Source organism: Corvus cornix, chromosome 2 (genome assembly GCF_000738735.6).
Source record: "Corvus cornix cornix isolate S_Up_H32 chromosome 2, ASM73873v5, whole genome shotgun sequence".
NCBI lineage: Eukaryota > Metazoa > Chordata > Aves > Passeriformes > Corvidae > Corvus > Corvus cornix.
The window spans coordinates 154,057,811-154,078,793 of record NC_046333.1 but is presented as its reverse complement, the minus strand read 5'-3'; the positions used below and the strand labels follow the sequence as shown (position 1 = coordinate 154,078,793).

General features: G+C 52.7%; 1 protein-coding gene across 21 annotated transcripts in view; it reads left to right on the top strand.

The window, feature by feature from the left end:
* Positions 1 to 245: 245 nt before the first annotated feature.
* The window catches only part of SCRIB (scribble planar cell polarity protein), a 97,256-nt gene continuing 76,518 nt past the window's right edge, over positions 246 to 20,983 (top strand). For 13 of the 21 annotated variants that reach the window (XM_039548827.1, XM_039548829.1, XM_039548825.1 and 10 more), the window contains exons 1-5: positions 246 to 464; positions 18,069 to 18,186; positions 18,405 to 18,483; positions 19,831 to 19,920; positions 20,600 to 20,656. In XM_039548827.1, coding sequence (XP_039404761.1) covers positions 303 to 464; positions 18,069 to 18,186; positions 18,405 to 18,483; positions 19,831 to 19,920; positions 20,600 to 20,656 — 506 coding nt within the window. In that variant the 5' untranslated portion in view covers positions 246 to 302. The remainder of the gene's footprint in view (positions 465 to 18,068; positions 18,187 to 18,404; positions 18,484 to 19,830; positions 19,921 to 20,599; positions 20,657 to 20,983) is intronic. The other 8 variants (XM_039548842.1, XM_039548841.1, XM_039548840.1 and 5 more) reach the window with 2 other exon arrangements.

The following is a 20,983-nucleotide window of genomic DNA, read 5'->3' as shown; positions in this document are numbered from 1 at the left end:
TGCCGGGCGGCGGCGTGCGGGGCGGGGGGGAGCGGACTCCATTTCCCAGGGACTCCGTTTCCCAGGGACACCCGCGGAGGGCGGCGCGGCCCCGGGCGCAGTCCGGGAGCGGCACCGGGAGCAGCTCCAGGCCAGGGCGGAGGGAGCGGAGCGGAGCGGGGGCGCTGCCGCAGCGGGAGCGCGGCCGCCGCTCGGCGCAGCCCGGCCCGGCCCCGCACATCCGGGCGCTCCCGCAGGCCCGGCTCCTATCCCGGCCCGGCCCGGGCGATCCCGGCCGGCTCGGCCCGGCCCGGCCCGGCGCGATGCTGCGCTGCATGCCGCCGCTCTGGCGCTGCAACCGGCACGTGGAGGCGCTGGACCGGCGGCACTGCTCGTTGCAGGCCGTGCCCGAGGAGATCTACCGCTACAGCCGCTCGCTCGAAGAGCTGCTGCTGGACGCCAATCAGCTCCGCGAGCTGCCCAAGGTGAGCCCCCGACCGGCACTGCCGCCCCACGGCTCCCGGAGCGCGGCTCGGCCCGGCCGCGGCCGCTCCGGCCCGCCCGAGCGCTGCCCCGGCCTGCGCGGTCCCGCTCGCCGAGCGGCCTCCGCTGAGCCCGGCGCCCTCCCGTGCTCAGGGGGCCGGGGCCGGGCGCTTGTGCCGCGGAGCAGCGCCGCGGGGAGTCCGTGCGCCCCGCGGGGACCGGCGGGCGCGGTGCGACCACCACGGGCCGAGACCGTGGCTGAGGAGGAGCCCTCCGCTGTGAGGGGCATGTCGGCTGCTCGATTAGCGGGATAAAGGGGTGTCCCCTGCCCGCGGGGAGATCGCTTTATCCGAGTCATCAGTCCTGTGACAGTCACTGCCAAGCGAAGCACAGCATGAATTAAAAAAAACTCTGGTTTAATCAGTAAGCTGCAAAAAGTGTCGAGTAAGTTAATTAAAAGCGATAGAACTGCTTTATAGTTATGATCGTAGGGCTACAGGGATGCTCCAAGGGCTGGAGCATCTCTGCCGTGAAGACAGGCTGCGAGAGCTGGGGGTGGGTGTTTGGTGTTTGGCCTCGAGAAGAGAAGCTCTGGGGAGACCTTAGAGCCCTTTCTATTGCCTAAAGGGGCTTCAGGAGAGATGGAGAGGGACTTTGGACAAGGGCCTGGAGGGACGGGACAAGGGGGAATGGCTTCCCACTGCCAGAGAGCAGAGTTAAAAGGGTTATTGGGAAAAAATTCTTTCCTGAAGGGTGGCATGGCCCTGGCACAGGTTTCCCAGAGAAGCTGTGGCTGCCCCCTTCCTGGAAGTGCCCAAGGTCTGGTTGGATGGGGCTTGGAGCAGCTTGAGATAGTGGAAGGTGTCCTTGCCTATGGAAGCGGGGGTGGGACTGGATGGTCTTTAAGATCCCTTCTATCCCAAATCATTCCTTGATCTGGGGCTCCAGCCTGCACTTGCAGCTTCTGTTGCCATTCTGTTCAGCCGCAGAGCTCTCCACACAGGGAACACCAGGAGAAGCCCTCCGTGTGCTGTTCCACGCCACCGTGATCTCTGCAGAAGCAGAGGACTGGACATCTGCTCCACTGCCAGCTTGGCCCAGGATCTCCTGACTCCCAAGGCTTTGCTTTTGCAGGGCAGGGTGCTGGGATGGGATGAGCTCTTGTGTTTGTGTCCTGAAGTACCATGCAGCTGGAACCCAAGCCGTGATGCTCCCATTCTGCCTGGTAATCTGGTACACGGGATGCTGCAGATGGGAATTTGAACCTGCCTCTTGGGAGGTACTGGGCTGTGGGATATTCCAGAGGAAGTTTTATCGTGTATCCCCTGTGGAGACTGTATGATTTTTTTAAAGTTATTTAAGTTCTGCCTGTGCCAGAGAGAGAAGGTGTTTGGCTGCAGTGTGTTTGGAGAGATGGTCTTCAGAGAATATAGGCTGAGTTGCCTGTTTATTAAAAAAATTGAGAAGTAGGTCATTAGCTTTCAAGTTTTTTATTGGATTACTGACATGTTATGGAATTTATCATTAAATGTAGAAAAAAAAAACCCTTACAAACCAGAAACTTGGTTTTGATTCAGACCAAAGTAGTTTGGTTCAGTTTTGTTAAAACATACAGTTGACGCATCCCCGCCCAAGCAGATTCTCTTGTCTGGAAGCAGCAGTTCTTGCTCTGGTATTTTTGGGTTCTGTTTGTCTTTCCTGCTTGTCTCTTCCTGAATCCTGGTGAGCTCGGCTGCCTGTGGGATTGAGTTGTGAGGTTGTTTAGGTCTGGAGACACCAGTGTGATACTCTCTGCTCTTCTGTCAGGTAGCTCAGCATCTTGTTGTACTTTAGGTGGGAAGATTTCCCAAACTACTGGGAAATGTGTGTTATGGGCAGGCTGGGACATGGGAATGGGTGTCAGTCCCGTCTGCAGAGGAGAGTGATTGCGACAGCCGTGGAGAACCTGCTGGTCCCTGTGCTCTCAGCTTCATGTATCCTGCTGAACAGTCACAGCCCAGCCTTGTGCTACATGGAACCCCTTGGAACTGGGACAACCCGGGGTTTGTGAGCTTGGAAGAGCATCTTTTGGATTATAAATGCAAATTTTATACTGACATTTTACTTAGCCTGTGATGGTGTGGACACAATCCTTCCTGTGATCGCAGGTGCTCTGTGTGTGCCCTTTGTACCTTCCAAAGAGCTTCTGTTTCACTTAACTGTGGCATCTGTTCGGCCTGGAGCATCAGGGTTCTTGCCATGACCTGTCCTGGGCTCACAGGCTCCTCTCTGGCGTTTGAGTTCCCCTTTTGGAGTCTTCTGGCAAAGAATTATTAGAAGAACAAATTGAACAGAACAGTGAGGTCCTGATCCCCTGGTCTCAAGGAGATGAAGTAAATCAGGAGAGGGACAGAGAATGGGGAGCAGCAAACGGTGTAACCAGACCCAATGTATAACAGCTTTTGCACAAGGGAAGTGAACGCTCTCAGGATGCCTTCATCTGTCTGGGAAAGGCAGTAAAAGGTAGAGCCATTCCCCATCTGATGGCAGAGGCCTAGAGTGTAAATGATGGCCCAGAGAGGGTGGACAGGGAGCAACTGACTGCTGCCGCTGCTTGCAGGAGAGCATTGAGTGAAACGAAAAAGGGCTCAGTTCAGAGCAAATTAAATCATTTTTCATGCAAAATGTAGTTTAACTGAGCTGCAGAACCACTTGGCACATGACATAACAGTGCTTTGAGTTAACATGAGCTCAGGAGAGAAGTGGAGCAGTTCACGAAGGAGAAAACCACCAAAAATGAGGATCTGCAGACACCACTGTGTGTTTGCACTGCGTGTCCTGGGAGAGACTTGGAGGGAGTTTGGCTTTGGACTTGCTGTACTCACACTCTTCCTTCTCAACCCCTGTCTGGAGCTGCTGAGGGCTTTCTCTGGCCATGCCAGGTGTCAGCCCATCCCCAGCCAAACCTAAATGCCCTCATATGACAGCTGAACATCAGGTGCCTGCCGCTGTGGACAAGAAGGGAGACAAGCAGAGCAGTCCTGAGTGCTGCTGCTCCTGAGAACAGCCAGGGACTTTGGGGATGCCAGAGGTGCTGAGCCTTGGAGACACATTGGGCAGAGAAAGCAGACTCGCGCCCCACTGTGTTTCCCCTTTCCAGCCCCTCCAGGTTCCCTGTGGCTGGTGCCATGGTTGGTCCAGAGGTGTGTGAGGAGGAGGAGGAGGAGGAGGTATGCAGTTGGTAGAACAAGAAAGCAGGTTTGATCCACCTTAGGTTTGACTCTGTGTGTCTTGAAGGTTTGTGTTCGCAGTGCTTCCCTGAGCAGTGCCAAGGTGTGTTTGGTCCCAGGCACGCAGGTTACTGCAGGAAGGATGTTGCTGTTGGTAGGGACAGATACATAAGGCAGGAGTAGGAATCTGTGTAGTATGAGGTGGATATGGTGATGAAAATTGAAAATAAACTGGCCTTCCACCAGGAAGAGGGAAGGTGGGAACACTGGGTTTAGGCACACACTGCCCCTGAGGGATGGTGGTGGGCAAGGTCTTTGGTTGGGTCAGGGGGATGTTTTCCATGTGAGGAGCCCTTCATGGTAACAAGGCTTTTGTGGGAAAGAGACCCTGGGAGGAGGGTTTGTGCTTTCCATGAGGTAAGGTGGAGAAAGGGCAGTTTGCTTGTTTCACAGAACAGGGCTGCACATGCCCATTCCATGGGAGAAAGTCTAAAGGACACAGAGATGTGCCTGTGAAGATCTGTCAGAAAAGTGGGAATGAGAGAACATTTACAGCCTTGGGCAGCAAGTTTGTGTTTGAGGGCTCAAGCAGGGATTTTAGGGAAGACTTCTCTGTGGAGATGATTTTTGGGGTGAAAGGATTGGAGGGATGGCTTTTGGAAAGATCAAACAACTCTCCTGAAAATACCTGAGTTTATATGGTTCCTCTTCTGAGGGGTTTCTTACCCAGCACCAGCTGGGTTTTTCAGATGGGCTTTTATGTGTCCTTATTCCACCCGTTCCAGAAACATGGAGTCTCTTGCTCTTTCTGTGGCACCATTTTCCTCTGCAGAATTTCCAGAGTGCCCTTTGTGCTGCTGCTCTGCTCCAGATCTGATGGGATGCTCTGCCCATGTCCTGGGATTGCCGAGTGACACTACTGTGCTTTCTCCTCACTTCTCCCTTCCCAGTTGTGGAAGTGAACCTGTGTTTCTCTCCATCCTGTAGTGCTGGGTACTCTTCTATCTGCTCTTGCTTCGTCGCTTGTCCCTTGTGGAAACTTGCCTGTTTTGAGCCTAAATTTCCCCTTAGGGTGGCTCTGCTTGGGCTGTTTGAAGGGATTGATTAAATCTGTGTGGGAGCATCTGCTGCCCCATTGCAGGGATTTGCTGCCAGGGTGATACCACATGATTTAATGAAAAATTATAAATTCCCTTTGATAAGTTGCCTGTGCTTTCCACGAGGGTGTCTGAATTCCAGAGGTGGAAATTACTTGCTCCGTGCTGACTTCTGCTATACCTATCTTGCAGAGAGTGGTAGCTACAGGGTATCGGCAGGAGCACGGTGGAGAGCAGATCCTGCATTGGGGGTGTAGGTTTTGGAAATACAGCTGGCTTAATCACTGCATCAGAGCTGCCTAACACCTAAGTCATCCAGGCCACTCCGTCAGCACTTGAGAAGCACAGGTCTCACCAGGAAGGAATGAACACAGTGTGGAATTTGGAGCACTTGGAGGTGGCAGACAACAGAGCCAGTCACAGCCCAGAAGGATCCAGAGACTCTTGGTGTGCTTTTGGAGGAGTGCTTTGGTTTGGAGTATAGGGAGGCAAAAGGGAGGTTGGAGGAGACCTGGGTGGAGCAGAGCTGGTAGGGCCTGGTGTAGGAGGACAAGAGGGTGGAGCTGAGTAGGAATTGAAATCCTGAACAAGTCTGTGCAGAGGGAGGAGACCTCAGAGCTCTCGTGTGTCAGCATGGGTGTGCACAGGGACAGGCCAATGGACACCTCCTGGGGGAATACTGGGGCTGGAGGTGTCTGAGGCTGTGGGCAGGCTGTGGGCAGGCTGTGGGCAGCACAGAGAGGAAACTCAAGGGCTGGCTGTGGTCCCAAGAGTTTTAGCAGTGGTGCTGAAGAGGGAAGCTCCCGGCATTTCAAATGTAGGGGCTGCAGTTCCACTGCTTTGCTTTTTCCTCACTACAGCTCTCATGGCAAACTGAGCCCCGTGCAGAAAACACTCTTCCCGCTGCTCAGTGAGCTGATAACCACTTGCACTGGAAATTGTGGGAGACGGACACTGAGGAGAGGAGCCCATTTCTGTCCAGGGCAGGTCCTTCCCTGTTTGGGCTTGTTGCTGTTTGCATCATGGCAAGGCCCTTTGAAACTGGCTGGGTTTCAGCAGTTCCTCCTGTTTGGCTGCTGTGGCCTGGGGCGAGAGCATCCATGTCCTATGTCCGGAGCCAGGATCCCAGTGCACCAGGGTGAAGCTCAAGGCCATGGTTGCTGCTTTCCCAAAGCAAAATGGGGCCTCACAAAGCTAATTAAGAGCAGCTTTTAATTTCCTGGCATCTGAGGGCTGTAAGGAGGATCTTGGGTTTTATTTACTTCCATGGAAGAGTAAAGCTTCTCCTTTTAATCTCTCTGTACTAATAGCCCTTCCCTGAGAAAGTCAGGGAGCCGGGAATCCTCCGTGGCTCACTGTGTGGAGCCAGCCTTGGAGCCTGTCAAGGCTTGATGTGCAGAGGGCACCTCCTCTTGCTCTGGATGTGCTTCTTTCCATCCCAGGCTGTGTCAAAGCTACAGCTGCATTTGTTTAGCAAAACCAGCCAACAAACTGGTTTCGCTTGCTGGTTGTGAGACTGGTGTGCAGAGCTGGCATGGCTCTCCATGCTTTGGAGGACCTCAGGAACCCTGTGGGTTAATGGGACAGCTGGATGTGTTTGTCTCTCCAAAAGCCATGTGTTCTGGATTGCTGCTGCCCAGAAGTTAGAATAAGCGTAGGCCATGTCCCCTGCATCCTCCCATGGTGACAGCGGAGGTGTGGGATCTATGCTGGGGGTGGCAGCAGCCAAATAAAGGCTCAGTCACAGAGAAAAGAGCTGATAAAACTCCTGGACATACAATTCTTGGATACACAAACAGGGAACAGGAGAGAGGCGCGCAGATGGAGTTTACGCTTGGGGTCTGTGAATGGGAAGTGACTGTTACTATTCACTTCCCTGAGCTCCGAGGTGTGTTCAGCTCTGTGTGGGACAGGCATGGGTGTGCTGTCCAGCCTGGGTCTCCCCAGCAGCTTGGCTCTTGGAGGAGGTTCAGGTGCGTGGAATAGCGAGGTACAGAGGCAGCTGGGCAGCAGAGAGCTTTAGTGGCGTAAAAAGTTCATGAAAATTCAGGTGGCCGTGGTTGGAATGGCTCTGCCTCTCACCAGACCTTCCTTGGCACTGGTGTGGTACTTGTGGGGAGGTCAGCGGTGGAAGCTCCTGCTCAGTCTTTCCCAGGTTGTTATAAACCTCTCTGTAGCTCTCTGTTGGGTGATTTAACACCTGCCCTGTCTGTGGGTGCATCACTGCCAGCTTGGTTGGCCCCTTTGGGGTTCCTGCTGTTGCTTGCTGATGCTTCCCTGTGTCAGTTGCCTAAGCCTTGCTGGTGCTCCTGACACTGTCTCTGAAGCCTGAATGTGACATTGCAGAGGCCCTGCCTGCACCTCACACGTGTCTCCAGTTCCCTTTGGATGCTGCTGAGTGTCTGCCAGGAAGGGTTAATTCATTGATGGTTGGAGGTAGAGGCAGGGCTGGGTTAACCTCTTCAGGTCTCCTCTGACGTGTTCTGTGTGTTTCCTGCATTTTGGAACACTGTTTTGCCATCTCCCTGGCAGGAACTTGGCTGAGGCAGTGGTGGGAGTGTGATGGATGGAAAGGATGCTCTGTGCTGAGCAGAGGATGTGGCATCACAGCATCTCTATGGGCTCCAACTCCTTGTTCCATTCCTGGTTCAGGGCATTTACTGGTCTGTGTCTGGGCTGTTTCCCTGGGAGCTGTTCCAGCACCTCCTTCCTTGTGCTCTTCCTGCTCAGAGGAGATGTTTGGGTCTGTGTCCTTCCACTCAGGGACACTTAACTCTTCTTCAAGACTTCTCCAGTCCCCCAGATGTGCTTTCCTGCACCCCAAGGGTACAGTCTGCTACTGAGTCCCCTACTTTGCACCAGTTACCGGTCTTGGTCTTATTGCCTTGACTTGGATTCCTGGTATCAGGGTTAGACCTGGTTTGTTGGGGTTTTTTGGTTGTTCTATGGTGCCTCCCTGTGCTGGATAAACTTACTTATGATTTCTGCCTCAGGAAAACACAATCCAATTGGAAACAATTTCAACAGGTTATTGTATAGTACAACTTTTGGCATTGTTCCCTTTGCTAATGGCTGTGGCATTACAGATCAGTCAATTACTTTCTGTAACTGCAAGTTGACCCTCTGCTGAGAAGATGGTTTAGAAGTAGATGGTGTCCTTTGGCTGAACAGGAGAAGGTGATTCCTGAGGTGCTGGTATGCCAGGGAGAGGCCGGGGTGAGAAGTCCTAAACTGTAGGGCAAATCAGAAAGGGGCAGAGGTCCTTGGGTAGTGCTTGTGGTGTGCTGGATTTGGCTGCTTCACCTGTACCCAGGATGCTCTCCCATGAAATATCTCCACAGGTCTCTCCAGATTAATGCTTTTGCAGTAGAATCACAGAATCATTGAGGTTGGAAAAGACCTTCAAGATCGAATCTTGCCTTTGACTGAACACCATTTTGTCAACTAACCATAGCACTAAATGCCATGATTATTTCATATATTCCAGTACTTCAATGGAAAATGCCCCTGAATGCCCTGAGCCTGCTGCAGGGATTTCTGGTCCTTCTGACTTGCCCCATCCCACCGCACAGACTAAGGTGGAGGCTGTAATTGTGGTCGGGGCCCCTCTCCTCACACAGCCATAGTCTACTGGTGCCTCGTGTTGAAGATCGGTCTGAGAGCATCGATCACTTCCCAGGCCTTCGAAGCAATGGGATGCTAATTGTGGTGTCTTGATTTAATTCTGGCTCGGGATTGCCTTTCTGGGGGCCTGGGTTGGTTTGTTGTTTCACCTGGACCAGAGATTCCTCCCTGCTCCTAGTTGTGTCCTCGCTGTGTGCTGGGCAGCAGTTGCTGCCCTGGCCCCTCTGAAGGGGACAGCATTCCTCAGTCCTGCTTCAGTGCCTGAGAAGCAGCAGCTGCTGAGCCTTTGGCTCGGAGACAGCTTGCTTTGTCTGTGCTGGAATGTATTCCCAACACTTAAGTGCTTTTATATATTAGCAGTGCATTCCTCAGGGCCTGATACGGGGTTAAATAGTCGGAAATCCGCTGGTCTGCGTGGGGAGGGCTGTGGGGAGGGCTGTGTCCGGCTGGCAGGAGCAGTCTGCTGGTCACTGGTCTCCTCCTGGCTCCAGTGTGTGGGAGCATGTGGGGCTAGTCCTGTTCGCTGCCCTCAGCGCCCCTGCCCCGCCTCGCTGGGCCCCTTCGTGCCTCTCCTCCTGTGGGCAGGCAAGGAGTGTCCCCTCTCCCCGTGCTCTCTGCTCTGGGTCTGACTGCAGACCTGAGTGTGGCTGGCATGTCAGCGGTGTCTCTTGTCTGAATTGCCTCCTTTCAGGTGTTGGTGACCATGTGCTTGTGGCCAGAGAAGTTCACTAGCCTGGAGCTAGTTCAGGATCTGGCAAATACTGTGAGGAGTGGAGAAGGAAACACTTCTGGAGTGGGAGACAGCTGGGAAGATCTGGTGCTGGGGGGACAGGTGGTCTGTGTCCACTGCCTGAGGTGTTGTCCCACGCCTGCTGAGGTGGGTCAGACCAAGTCCCCGGGTGACTGGCACCTGGATGGTGGTTGTGGTACCCTCCCTCTGGCACCAGGGTTGCCCCTGGGGCTCAGTAGCAGCCGCTCTGCTGGAGCTCCAAACTGATATTCCCACCTCTCAGCAGTGTGATTGCTTGTTTGACCTCTGCTCGTGTTAACTCAGTTATCCTGATCAGATTTTGGTGATTATTCTTGAATTAAGCTATTCTGGGAATAACCATTGCCTTCCTGGTTTCTCTCTGTCGGGAAAGGTGTCTCTTGAGTTTGCTGCCCTGGTGCTGGCTAGAGGGATTGGGCTCTGCTGAAAGTGGACTGAGTCCTGCTCTGCTGAGGGAGCTGTGCAGCCTCTGGAGCTGGCGTCCTGCCTGTGCTGCCCAGCCATGGGATACAGGTCTTTCTGGTTCTGTGGCCTCACCTGTGCCATGCTGGCTTTGAGCACAGTGACTTGGAAGTGCTGGGTTTAACCTTAGAGCTGATCAGCTCCTGGATGTTTTGCTTTGCTTTGCTGCTTGCAGCTCCTCCTGACTCTGTCCCAGGCTGGCTTCCCCCAGAGACAATGCCACTGGCACAGGTGTCACAGATCTCTCAGCACACGTGTGAGAGGAGGGGCCCCAGGTCCCTTCACACTTCACCTGCCTGTAGGTCTGAGACAGGCAAGGCAGACACATGTGCTCGCATGTCCCAGTGCCCAGCTGTGGAGCACGCAGCAGTCTCTGTTTCCTCCAGGGGCAGGTCTTAAGATGTCAAGCCCCTCTTTAACCAGGAAAATGGGAATGAAACACAAGGCTCAAATACATGAGCTGGTTTTGCTGTCAGCATTTGGGGAGCTGCTGTGTTGCACTGGCAGATGGACAGATGGATGGACAGACACCTCCGACCTGCAGTGCAGGATCCCATGCATTCATCCTGCCTGGTGACAAACACAGAACTTAACTAGGAGCCCAGCCCATGGTGGCATGGGAACCAGGCCCTGTTGCTTGTGAATCACAAGGAGAATTGTAATTATTTTCCTGCTGCACAGTCTGATCCTGCCTTTAATTAAACATGTGCTGTCCTGCTGGAGTCAGGGACTGTACCAGCAGGGCTGGACAGTTGGACTTGAAATTCTCTGAAGAGAAATGAGAGGTGAGGAGGCTGAGGAGGACTTTAGCATGGGCACTTCCATGGTTGGAAGGGTTGGCAAAACCTCTGCTCTGGAGTAGAGCTCGTGTTGGAGGAGTTGTCACACAGCAGGCACTGCTGGGGTGCTTGGTTGCTACCAACACTGCTGGCTCAGGGCTAGTGTCTCAGGGCAACCTGGGTTGTCACACATTGTTTTTGAGGAAGAGGAGGTGTCCAAGCCCTGCTATTTGGGCAACAAAGCTGGGAACGCTGTGGCAGTTTTGGCTGCAGAAGCAGGAAGTCTCTGTCGTATTCCAGAGTGAAGATTGTGTTTGAGATGTAGACCCCGTTCCTGATCTCCAGCTGTAGAAATTGTCACTGCCTGGTTTCAGAGCCATTGGCCTGAGTGTCAGGTGGTTGTGACTCTGTGGTTAAGCTGGTGCCTGACTCCTCTTCCCCTGACATGTGTCCTGCTCCCCTCCAGTAGCGCTGCTGTTTCTCACCTGCAGAGATTCTGAGGTGTTGCACTGAAACCTGCCTAAAGCCTGCTTGGCTGAGGGAAAGAATGTCCCCAGGGCCTGTGGTGGCATTGGGCAGCCACCCCCCTTCTTGCCTGCTGTCGGCAGGAGGGGTCCTGGGGCCAAGGCAGCTCCACAAGCTGTCTGTGCTGAGGACAGCATGGCTTCCTCTCCACGGAAACTGGTAGAGGAGCCCAGGTGTCTGTCTGTCCTCCTCTCTCCCTCTAACACATGGAGATGGCTCTCCTCCAGGTGCAGGTGGGAACATGGGGGCTGGCCCTCCAGACAGAGCACAAGGTGATGCTGGGGAACAAGGGCCCCCATGTCCTTGTTCCCTTCCCCTGGCATTATGAGATTAGGCACCAGGTGAAGGGGAGAGCTGGAAGCTTGGGTAGGCCAGAAACCCTTTTTTTATAGCCTCAGGAAAACAAAGGTTTGGAAAAGAGTCGTGATGCTGACCTGGGAGGGGGATCAGTCTGCATCCGGACACTGTTGGTGTTTTCCAGGTCCCAGGCTCAGCACGCAAACGCTTTCTCTCTTTTCTTGGCAGTGAAGATGCATCTCCTGCAGGTGGGACGGGAGCTGTAGCACACAGGGGTTTGGGTTGCCATTGTGTGCACAGTGGGTGGGCATAGGGCTCCGTGGTTGCTGCAGGTTGCAGACACAGCAGTCTGTGTGGGAGGCTCGGTGGATCTGGTGGATCTGTCTCCCTGACCCTGCCATCTACCATCAGTCTGCATGGGTTGTTCCAGGACTGCAACCCATTCACCCCTCCTGCCTGAGCAGCAGGACCAGCTCCACCAGCCCACTGTACCAGCCTGGGGGTGGCTGTGGTGACCCTGAGCCAGGCTGCCTCTCTGTCCCTAATCCTGGCTGGGGAATGGCTGGCTTTCCGGGCCTGCCCTTGGGATTTTGCCATTTCTGGGAAACAGCATAACTGAGTGGTGGCTCAGAGGGTTTGTCCTGAGCCTTTTATCCATTGTCCTTTCTCCTTTTTTTCATTTTCCACCTCTTGGTCTGACTGAGTAAGTGAGCAGGGGCGGACCAAGGCTCTGCCAAGCATCACGCTGCAGCAGGAGGGAGACATGTGGGTGGTGTCTGAATTCCTAGCATCACTGGACACTGTGGTTCTCTTAGATCACCTAAGAGCTCCAGCAACCCTTTGTTCATGTCCTGGGGCTCTGCTGCAGCCTCAGCACTGTTGCTGGGAGCTTCATGAACATGAACACAGACATGTCACATCAGCTGGAGAAACACAACTTGAAGGCTTGGTCATGGCAGAGGGGATGGAACTTGCTCCAGGTGGTTCCTTAAAGACAGAGGATGGGCTTAGAAGGCCCTTTGAGATTCTGCTGTGTAGATACGTGTCACGTGTGACTGCTGTGTATATGCATATGTGTGACTGCTGTGTATGTACGTCACATGACATTGCTGTGTATGCACATACTGCCCTGGGTGGTGTGCTATAGCTGACCTTTCTCTGGGCAGAGCTTGGACTACCTGGTCTTAACAGGTCCCTTCCAATCTCAACCCTCCGTGGGTCTGCTGGACCCATGTCTGTGGTACAGATTGCCTTTTGGAGGGAGCTGCTGTACTTGGCAGTCTGTGTCCTTCGTCCTCCTGTGCCTTTGAAGCTGTCGGCTCTCCGGAACATCCCCTGCTTTCTGGGCATGCCTGGCAGCTCTGTGCTGGTGTCTGCAGGGCCTGGGATGCCTGCCTGGTGCTACTGCAGGCTGTGTGAGGACAGGTGTGGTTCTCTCGGGCAGGGCAGGAGGTGGCTGGTGCAGCCAGGTTTGGAGCAGGACAGTTGTTTCCCCATGCAGTGAGTGAGGAAGGGGTGCAGGGGTTCTGTTGTCCCTGCTCAGAAGTGGGTCATCTCTTTCTACTAATGTTGGCCAATGCCTCCTCCAGTGCCACCCATTCATGCTGCTGGTGACCCATCAGGACACGCTGGGGTGAGGGCAGAAGCTCATTCCTGATTTAGGTGGGCATCTCCTTCCTTCTGGAAGCGCTTTGCTTTCCTGTGGACCTGGAGCTGTGCCCTGACCTGGCTGAAGCACAGGCACACCTCGTAATTCCTGAGCTCCCCAGGGTCAGGGACTTTGATGCCTGTGCCTCTTGCTGGCTGAAAAGCTCTGCCAGTGGGCATTGGGCATCCTTGTGTTATCAGGGAGAATTGTGTCTGGGATCAGCAATCAGTGCCTGAGGCTCTGGGCTGCCCCACTGCCCAGGTGTTCCAGCTCCTCAGCAGGAGCCAAAGGTGAATCTGCCAGTGGAGCCTGTGTTTGCTGCTACCGGTGTGTCTTGTTTCCATAAACCGGCTGAGCCTGTTACTGTGTCTCTGGGTAACCTCAAATCCAGCCACAGTGTGCTGTGTGGGAATGTTCTTGGGCAGGCCTGACCTCACCACCGCGGGTGAGCGCGGTATGGCCGGGGTGGCTCTGCTTGGCTGCTCCAGGGTCTTGCTTGGAAGGGGACATTTTGGGGATAGTTTTGACTGTCCCAGTGTGATCCTGCTGTGACCACTGGGTATTTTTCTTTCATAAACTGACACCAAATGCAGCCTCTGAATCAAGAGGCTCACTAATAATTGCACGGGACTTTCATCCTTTCTCACTCCTGCATAGATCAGCCAGTTGGAATGAGTCCAGAGGAGGCCACAGAGATGATTAGAGGGCTGGAGCACCTCTCCAGTGCTGAAAGGCTGAGTGACTTGGGATTGTTCAGCTGGGAGAAGGGAAGGCTCTGGGGAGACCTCATTGCAGGCTTTCAGTACCTACAGGGGGTCCAGGAAAGCTGGAGAGGGACTTGGACAAAGGCTTGGAGGGGGACAGGACAAGGGGGAATGTCTTCCCACTGCCAGAGGGCAGGACTAGATGGGATATTGGGAAGGAATCCTTCCCTGTGAGGGTGGGGAGGCCCTGGCACCGGTTGCCCAGAGAAGCAGTCAATGCCTCATCCCTGGAAGTGTTCCAGGCCAGGTTGGACAGGGCTTGGAGCAACCAGGTCTAGTGGAAGTTGTCCCTACCCATGGCAGGAAGTGGGACTGGGTGGTCTTAAAGGTCCCTTTCTACCCAAACCTTTCTATGGTTTGGCGTCCCAAAACTGCCATCACATAACTTCCAGTCAAAACAGGGTTCAGCAGTGAAAACCCAGTGTCAAATGTCTCCATACTCCAGTTAAAGGAAAAAAAAAAAAGCCACTCTGTGACAAGGACAGTATGCAGAAAGGAAGAGACAGGTTTGTAGAGGGAAGCAGTGTGACTTGTGGACCTGTAGTGATTGTGGGGTGTCACTGGGCAGGGTTTGGCTCATGAAGGGCTCCCCAAATTCTGCTGGTTCCCTTCCATGGGTGATACTGGCCACACTCAGTATTTGACTGGCAGCAGCAACAGGGGATGTTTGAGGGGTTTTATTTGTTCCTGCAGAGGCCTGTGAACCACTGGAGCCATGTGGCTCCCCTGTGAGGGTAGTTATTTGGTGGACCCCGGGGCCCAGAGGAGTTTTGGGCCGTCTCCCATGATTGAAGGTTTGACCAGACAAAGGCCTGGGCAACCTGCTCTGGCCTCATCCTGATCCTGTCTTGAGCAGGAGGTTGGACTGGCGACCTCCCAAGTACCTTCCAACATGAATTATTTCAGGGGTCTGTGGTGAAGGTGATATACAAAGGACTGGAAGGATATTTTATCAGATTATATTTCAGTCCTTTTTAACTGGAAAATCCGTGGGTCTAGGTTGCCTTTTTTCATATTTTTTAAAGATTGAAGAAACTGAATTTTGTTTCAGAACTTAGCAAAAACCCTTGAATGTGTTTGCCTGCATTTGGTTCTCAATGGGCTGCTGAGGGAGGATGTTACATCTGAAAACCTACTTCAGAGCCTGGATTTCACAGCTTTCTGCCTTTTTCTGCATTGTTGTCATTTTGTGGAGCATTTCTTATCTTTTGGCATATGGTTTTTTACAAACTCTTTATACCTGTCCCTAATTAATGACTGTTTAATGTATTTCCAGTTGGTTGCACTGTGGCTGCTCTGCTCTGGGTATTGTTAAAGTTTATGTCCCTGAATTTTAATTGTAGGACAGTTCTGTAGCTGTTTTCTGCCTTATCTACCCTGTGAATACTCCCATGCTTCAACAGTGAATATCTTTGTAACGCACCCTGATTTGCAAAGGCTTTTACCCCGAGTTACACTCAGCTACTATTACATCAGTACCCCCGATCTTGAGCTTTTTTTTGTTCGTGATAACTTCCATCACACTCAGAGCTGCTGGATTCCCATGTGCTGGAATCTTCCTGAGCTGATTCTGGATTCCTGTGCGCTGGAAAACTTCTGTGCTGGTCCATGTGGGCTTTGGGCTTCTGGGCTGCCAGGAAACAGGGAGAGATTGGGCTTACCTTTTTTTCTTCTTCAAACTTCTATTTTTAATCTACTCTGAGTCCAGTTTGGACACTGAAGGATCTAGGTCAGGCAGATTTGGTGGTATTTTATTTTATAAATCAGAAACCGCTGAATTTGGGGGAGTTTCTCTTTACTGGAGATGTTCAGTGCAGTGCTTGGTCCAAGGGTTTGCTTTGTCAGCTCTGGGAATTGGGGTGAACTTTGATTAGCAAGAGGGATAATTACCAGTCTCCAGAGATGCCTACTCAAGGTTTCCCTCTTAGTTCTCGTAACAATTTTAAAATTAATTTGTTCTCATTTTCAAGCATCAGAAGTGAATCTCCTGTGCAGCCTTTGCTTTGGGCTGAGCTGAAGTCCTCAGCTTACAGAATACTGAGCTGGAAATGACATGGAAATTCGTGTCAGAGACAGCGTTTGCAGCTCTTGGTCACATCCTCTTGCCATCTTTTTTTGGCAAATGTAAAACCTGACTTTGAGCGTGAAAACACTGTAATTCTCACATTTGTTTTTTCTGGCTACCACTGATGGCTGTTGGCTGGTTTTATTTTTTGTCACACATAAATATTTTATTCAGGTCCAGTGTAACTGATTCTGCCAGGTGGGACGTAGCACTTGTGTCCATCCTCCTGCAGTTCTGCACATGGGCTGTGCCCAGCTCTGGCAGTGCTAGGGGGTTTAGAAACCTTTTTATTTTCTTTTTAAGAAAAAAGAGGAAGCTGGGGGCTGCCGCACCACATAACAGCCTGGGTTTATTCCCGTTTACTCCAAATGTTATTTACAAGTGTGAATATGTATTCGGAGGCTACCTGAACCCTGAAGCAGAAGTGCTGCAGACTGGACTGTGGATGTTCAGTCCCTGTGGTTATTTTCCAGTGTGCAGACTCTGGCAGGTCAGCACGATGTCTTGCCTGGAATTTCCTTGCATTCTAAAATTAGGAGAAGGCTCTAGGAAACAATAGCAAATCAAGTCTCTAAACTCCTGCTCCCCTGAACCTTTGTTGTTATTTAGACTTTCACCCACTTCCTTTTCACCGAGCTGGTCTGCATTAGATAAACAGAGTTAAACAGAGCCAGTGATGGTCAGTGGTGAGAGGAGTTATTTTTTAAATTTATTTACTCATTATACAATTATTATGGTCCTTTAGGACATCAGAAGTGTGAATTTCCTATCAGTGCTGTTCATCCCTGCTCACTTCCCCTGTGCAGAGTGCTGTGGGAGCCAGACAGCACCAGGGCAGCAGGGGCTGTGCTGTGGTGTGGTGTACCTCAGACACACACGTGCCCAGCAGTGTGTCCTGACTGGGACCTGGAAACTGCAGAGGTTTGGATCTGTGCAGAAACTCCTCCAGTTACACTACCAGACCTCATGGTTGTCACGGCGGGAGCGGGGAGCAGCTCACATGTGATCTGTGCACCTTCTCAAGGTTATGTTTGCTCCACCTTTTCATCCACTCCCCTCCCTTGCCTGCTCTGTGCTCTCATTTTCGGCAGTGTTCTGGGGCTCCTGAAGGTGGCCCACACCTGAAGGTGCCCTGCAGGTGTTCCTGGGGAGGTCTGTCCCAGCAGCTCTTGTGCAGGTGGACACCTGGAAAGGCACCTGAGGAGGGAGGTTCAGAGCTTGCTCTGGTTTGATCCCTCTCAGTGTGCGCTGCACGAGTAGCCCCGACTTTGGCCGTGTTTGGCGACCTATGAATAATCCCAAGATTGCCTCTCCTGTGCTGCTGTGACCCCCTCCCTGCCTCTGCCTTGGACAAACACAGGGTGATGTAATTTAGAAATGGCCTCTGCATGTCACTGCAGAGACCTGAGTTTGTTCTTGGTCACTTCTGAATGTTTTCTGCAGTGGCCCTGCATTGTTGTTTGTTATTCCCAGTACTCCGAAACAATCCAGGAAATGCAGCAAACACCCCAGCCCTGGTTCCCATCCTGTCCAGGATCTGACCTCTGGCAGTGGTTAGAATCAGCTGCAGTATTTGGTCAGTTGATAATTACGTTGTGTTTAGTAAACTTGCTGGGGCTGGTGGTGTCTTGGAGGAGTGATTGATGGATCCTGGAATTTGCCATTTGCAGCTGATGGACTTTTGGGAGCACCAAGGGGTGTGTGAAAAAGCTGAGTGTTGTGAGGGCCTTTCCAGTCACCATTCCTATGGCTATGGTGTTTCTGGAAAAGAATTTTTGTGCCTTCTCTAGTTCTGTGTTACTTGGGGCTGTGCTGACAGCTCACCTGCGCCTTTTCCACCCAGCACAAGGGGGACAAATGCTGTCCCTGATGGTGTGGGGACCTGCCACCGATGTCCTGACCAAGCATCCTGTACAGCAGATGTGTGCAAAGCAGGGGCAGCACTTTGGACTGGGAGTCTCCTTGTGTTTCTCCACTGTTGGCTCTTCTGCAGCTGACTCACAAACTCAAGTGTCTGCTGCGAGCAGAGTGACTTCCCCATGGTGCTGGAGCTCAGAGCCTGAGCTGAACTGTTGCTGTAGGAAACAAGGAGTGTTTAGTTTGTATCCTAGACAGGAGGGAGGATAGCAGTGGGGTAACATGCTAAATGAATGATCAAGCTAAACTCATTTATACCTCTTTCTTTCACCCTCATCCTTTCATGGGGATTCTGATTCCTACAGTGACTGCCCCATGAGGGCCTGGCTGGGGTGGGGGTGGTGGGAACACGCAGGTGTCTCAGGGGTGGGCGCTCAGGCTTCTCCTGAGGTGAGGAGATGGGTTTCCCCCAGAACTTCTGCTGACCCAGTTGTGTTGCTTCTGTCACAGCCTTTTTTCCGGCTTCTGAACCTGCGCAAGCTGGGCCTGAGTGACAATGAGATCCAGAGGCTTCCCCCTGAGGTGGCCAACTTCATGCAGCTGGTGGAGCTGGACATCTCCCGCAATGGTAAGGCTGGAGCTGGGCAGGAGCAGGTGCCCAGGCCCTGCAGTACTCCCTGTGCCCTCGTGCTCGGGAGAAGCAGGGCCTTTCCTCACCCTTTGGAGCAATCCCTCAGAGGTCCTGAGCTGTGACAGTGGGGTTGTCTTACCGTGTCTCAAGCTGTCACCACTACCTGCTGTCCCATTTTCTCAAGCCTCTTTTGTTCTTTCACCTATTTTTTCCAGACATTCCAGAAATTCCTGAAAGCATCAAATTCTGCAAATCCCTGGAAATCGCAGACTTCAGTGGGAATCCTCTCTCCAGGTAGGAAGGCATATGCAACCCATTAGTCCAGCTGAGGAGAACTGAAGTTGTACATTCTCCCTGGCTTTCTCTGACCTTCATCTTATAATTGTCTCTCTGTAAAGCCAAGGCCTGGGATCACCCTGCCTCTTCCAGAGCTGCAGTTGTCTGCTCTCCTGGCAGGTGGACCACTTGGCGTCAGGAGGAGCTGGTGTGTGCTCCATCCTCAGAGCCTGTGGCTGGGAATGATGAGCATTTAGTTGTACTGGTGTCAACAGTGACAACTGTCCTCTTGCAATGAGTTTGTTGCTCCCTTTGCACTGGTCACAAACCAGAATGGATGTGTGCTTGTGCTGCAGAGAAGAAAAAGCCTGCATGCCATCCTCTGCCCCCCAGAGCCTCTTTTGGGCCCCACTCTCAGCTCTTTTTGCCGCCTCTCAGCCCCTTTTCCACCTCTCTCTTATTCAGAACTGAGGACAACCATCCTTTGAACCCTGTGTTTGGTTGTTTCCCCCTTACCTCAGTGCCCTGAGCTGTGCCCAAGTAGGAATGTCTGACTTGTCTTTCAGTACTCTGTCTCTGGAGCTTTTAATACATAATATTGGAGTTCAGTGTGGCTACCCTGCCTTGGTGAGCCATGTTTTCAGGCACTGTTGTCTTGCTGCCAGGTCCCTGCAGGTGCCAGTCTGGCCCCAGGTGTCCCCTTCCCTTAGTGCTCAGGGCAGGTGCTGTCCAGGCTTTAGGCACATTTATTTCTGCTCTCTCTCCTGGTCCTGGGCACTGCTGGAGTGGGACAAGCTTCTCTGTCGGTGACAATCCCTGTACCACAGGAGTGACCAGCACTTCTGCACTGGGCATTATTTGTCAGAGTCTTTTTCTGGCTCAGGGTTCAGATGAGTTGGTGGGGGGGTGCTCTGCGAGCTGCCTGTGGAAGCAAAGGAATTTCCTCTTCCAGGGTTTTTCCCTATTCTGTCACACCTTGGATCTGTTGTGATGGTGCTTGGTCCTGGGGAACGCTGCAGTGTCATCTGCAGAGGTATCCTTTGTTGGGCACTTGGAATGCTTGGGAGCCCTCCCTTCTTCCAAGTGTAAGTGATCCCATGGCATGGTTTGGTCTGGGATTTATGCTCAGGTACTGCAGAGCCGAGTTTGCAAACCTGGACAGGTAATGTCTGGTGCAAGGGGGTTTTGTGGTCTTAGAAATGGAACTTGTCCTGGATCAGCAGCCAGGGTTGGTGATGAGTCCTGTTCTCCTTTCCATATGTTGATGTCAATTGGGATAAGACTGGTTTTGGCGGGATGTAAGTGTTTTGGGGGATTCTGTGCTTTGTGCACAGGATTAATGGAGTTTTGTTCATGTTCTCACAGGCTTCCTGAGGGCTTCACCCAGCTCCGAAGCCTGGGCCACTTGGCCTTGAACGATGTGTCCCTGCAGAGCCTCCCCACTGACATTGGGAAGTGAGTATGGCCCTGTTCTGGCAGCAGGGAGGGGGCTGGGATGGGGACACCTTGCTGGTGGGATGGGGACAGTGGCAGGACCTGGAGGGACAAGCCAGGTGCAGGTTTGCTGTGGTACTGACAGTGCTGTGTGTGAGCACCTCTTGGTTTGTTAAAAGAAAGACCTTCCTACAAAGGTTCCTGTCCTGGTCCCAGCTGCTTCTCCTGCTGTGGTTCATGGCGCAGCAAGGATTGATCCAGTCTTCTCAAATCCTGTCTTTCCCTATGTTCTGAGTGCCCATTTGCCCCTTTCCAAGCAGGTGTGGGCTGCCTGATGACGTTGGAATGATTTATGCTGCTGGCAAATGGCCCCATGGGGTGCAGTGCCTCTCCCATGGGGTTTGGCTTTCCACATGTGAGAGATTTTACCTTTTAGGGCAGACAGTCCTGTTGTGACAGCGTGTTCCTTGTCCTGAGTGTGGGCATGGTGTTGTTCCTTGTGACTGCAGCAAGCACTCACCTCCACCAAAGCCATTTACAGCTGTGTTGTTTTTGTTCCCCCATCTCCATCCACGTGTGTACATTCATGCATTGCACAGGACATGAGGGGTGGTTCCAAAGGAAGGGAGATGAGCAGCTCCTTGTATCCCTGAAGCCCTGTCCAGTGAACCTGGCTTTCTTGCTCCCTTTTCTCTTGCAGTTTGGCAAACCTGGTGACTTTGGAGCTACGTGAGAACCTGCTAAAGACTCTCCCCACGTGAGTGTCTGTCTGGGGGCTGTAGGAGTCTCCTGCCTGATCATTCTTGCTGCTTCCTCAGGGACTAGTGCAGGCCCCATCACCTGGCTTGGGAGGGCTCAGGCTGGGCATAAATAGGCTGCATCTTGCTGGATTTCCATAAATTGGGGCAAGGAGGGAGAGGATGGTGCAGGGCTGGAGAGCAGCAAAGGATGTTCAGAGCCTGTACTCAGCCTCTGTGTAAGGATTGATTTGGAATAGACAGGGTTCCCCAAAAAAGCTGCTGGAAATAGTGTGAACCATTTTTCCTGAAGAGGTGGAGCAGACAGTGGATTCTTTTGGAAAGAA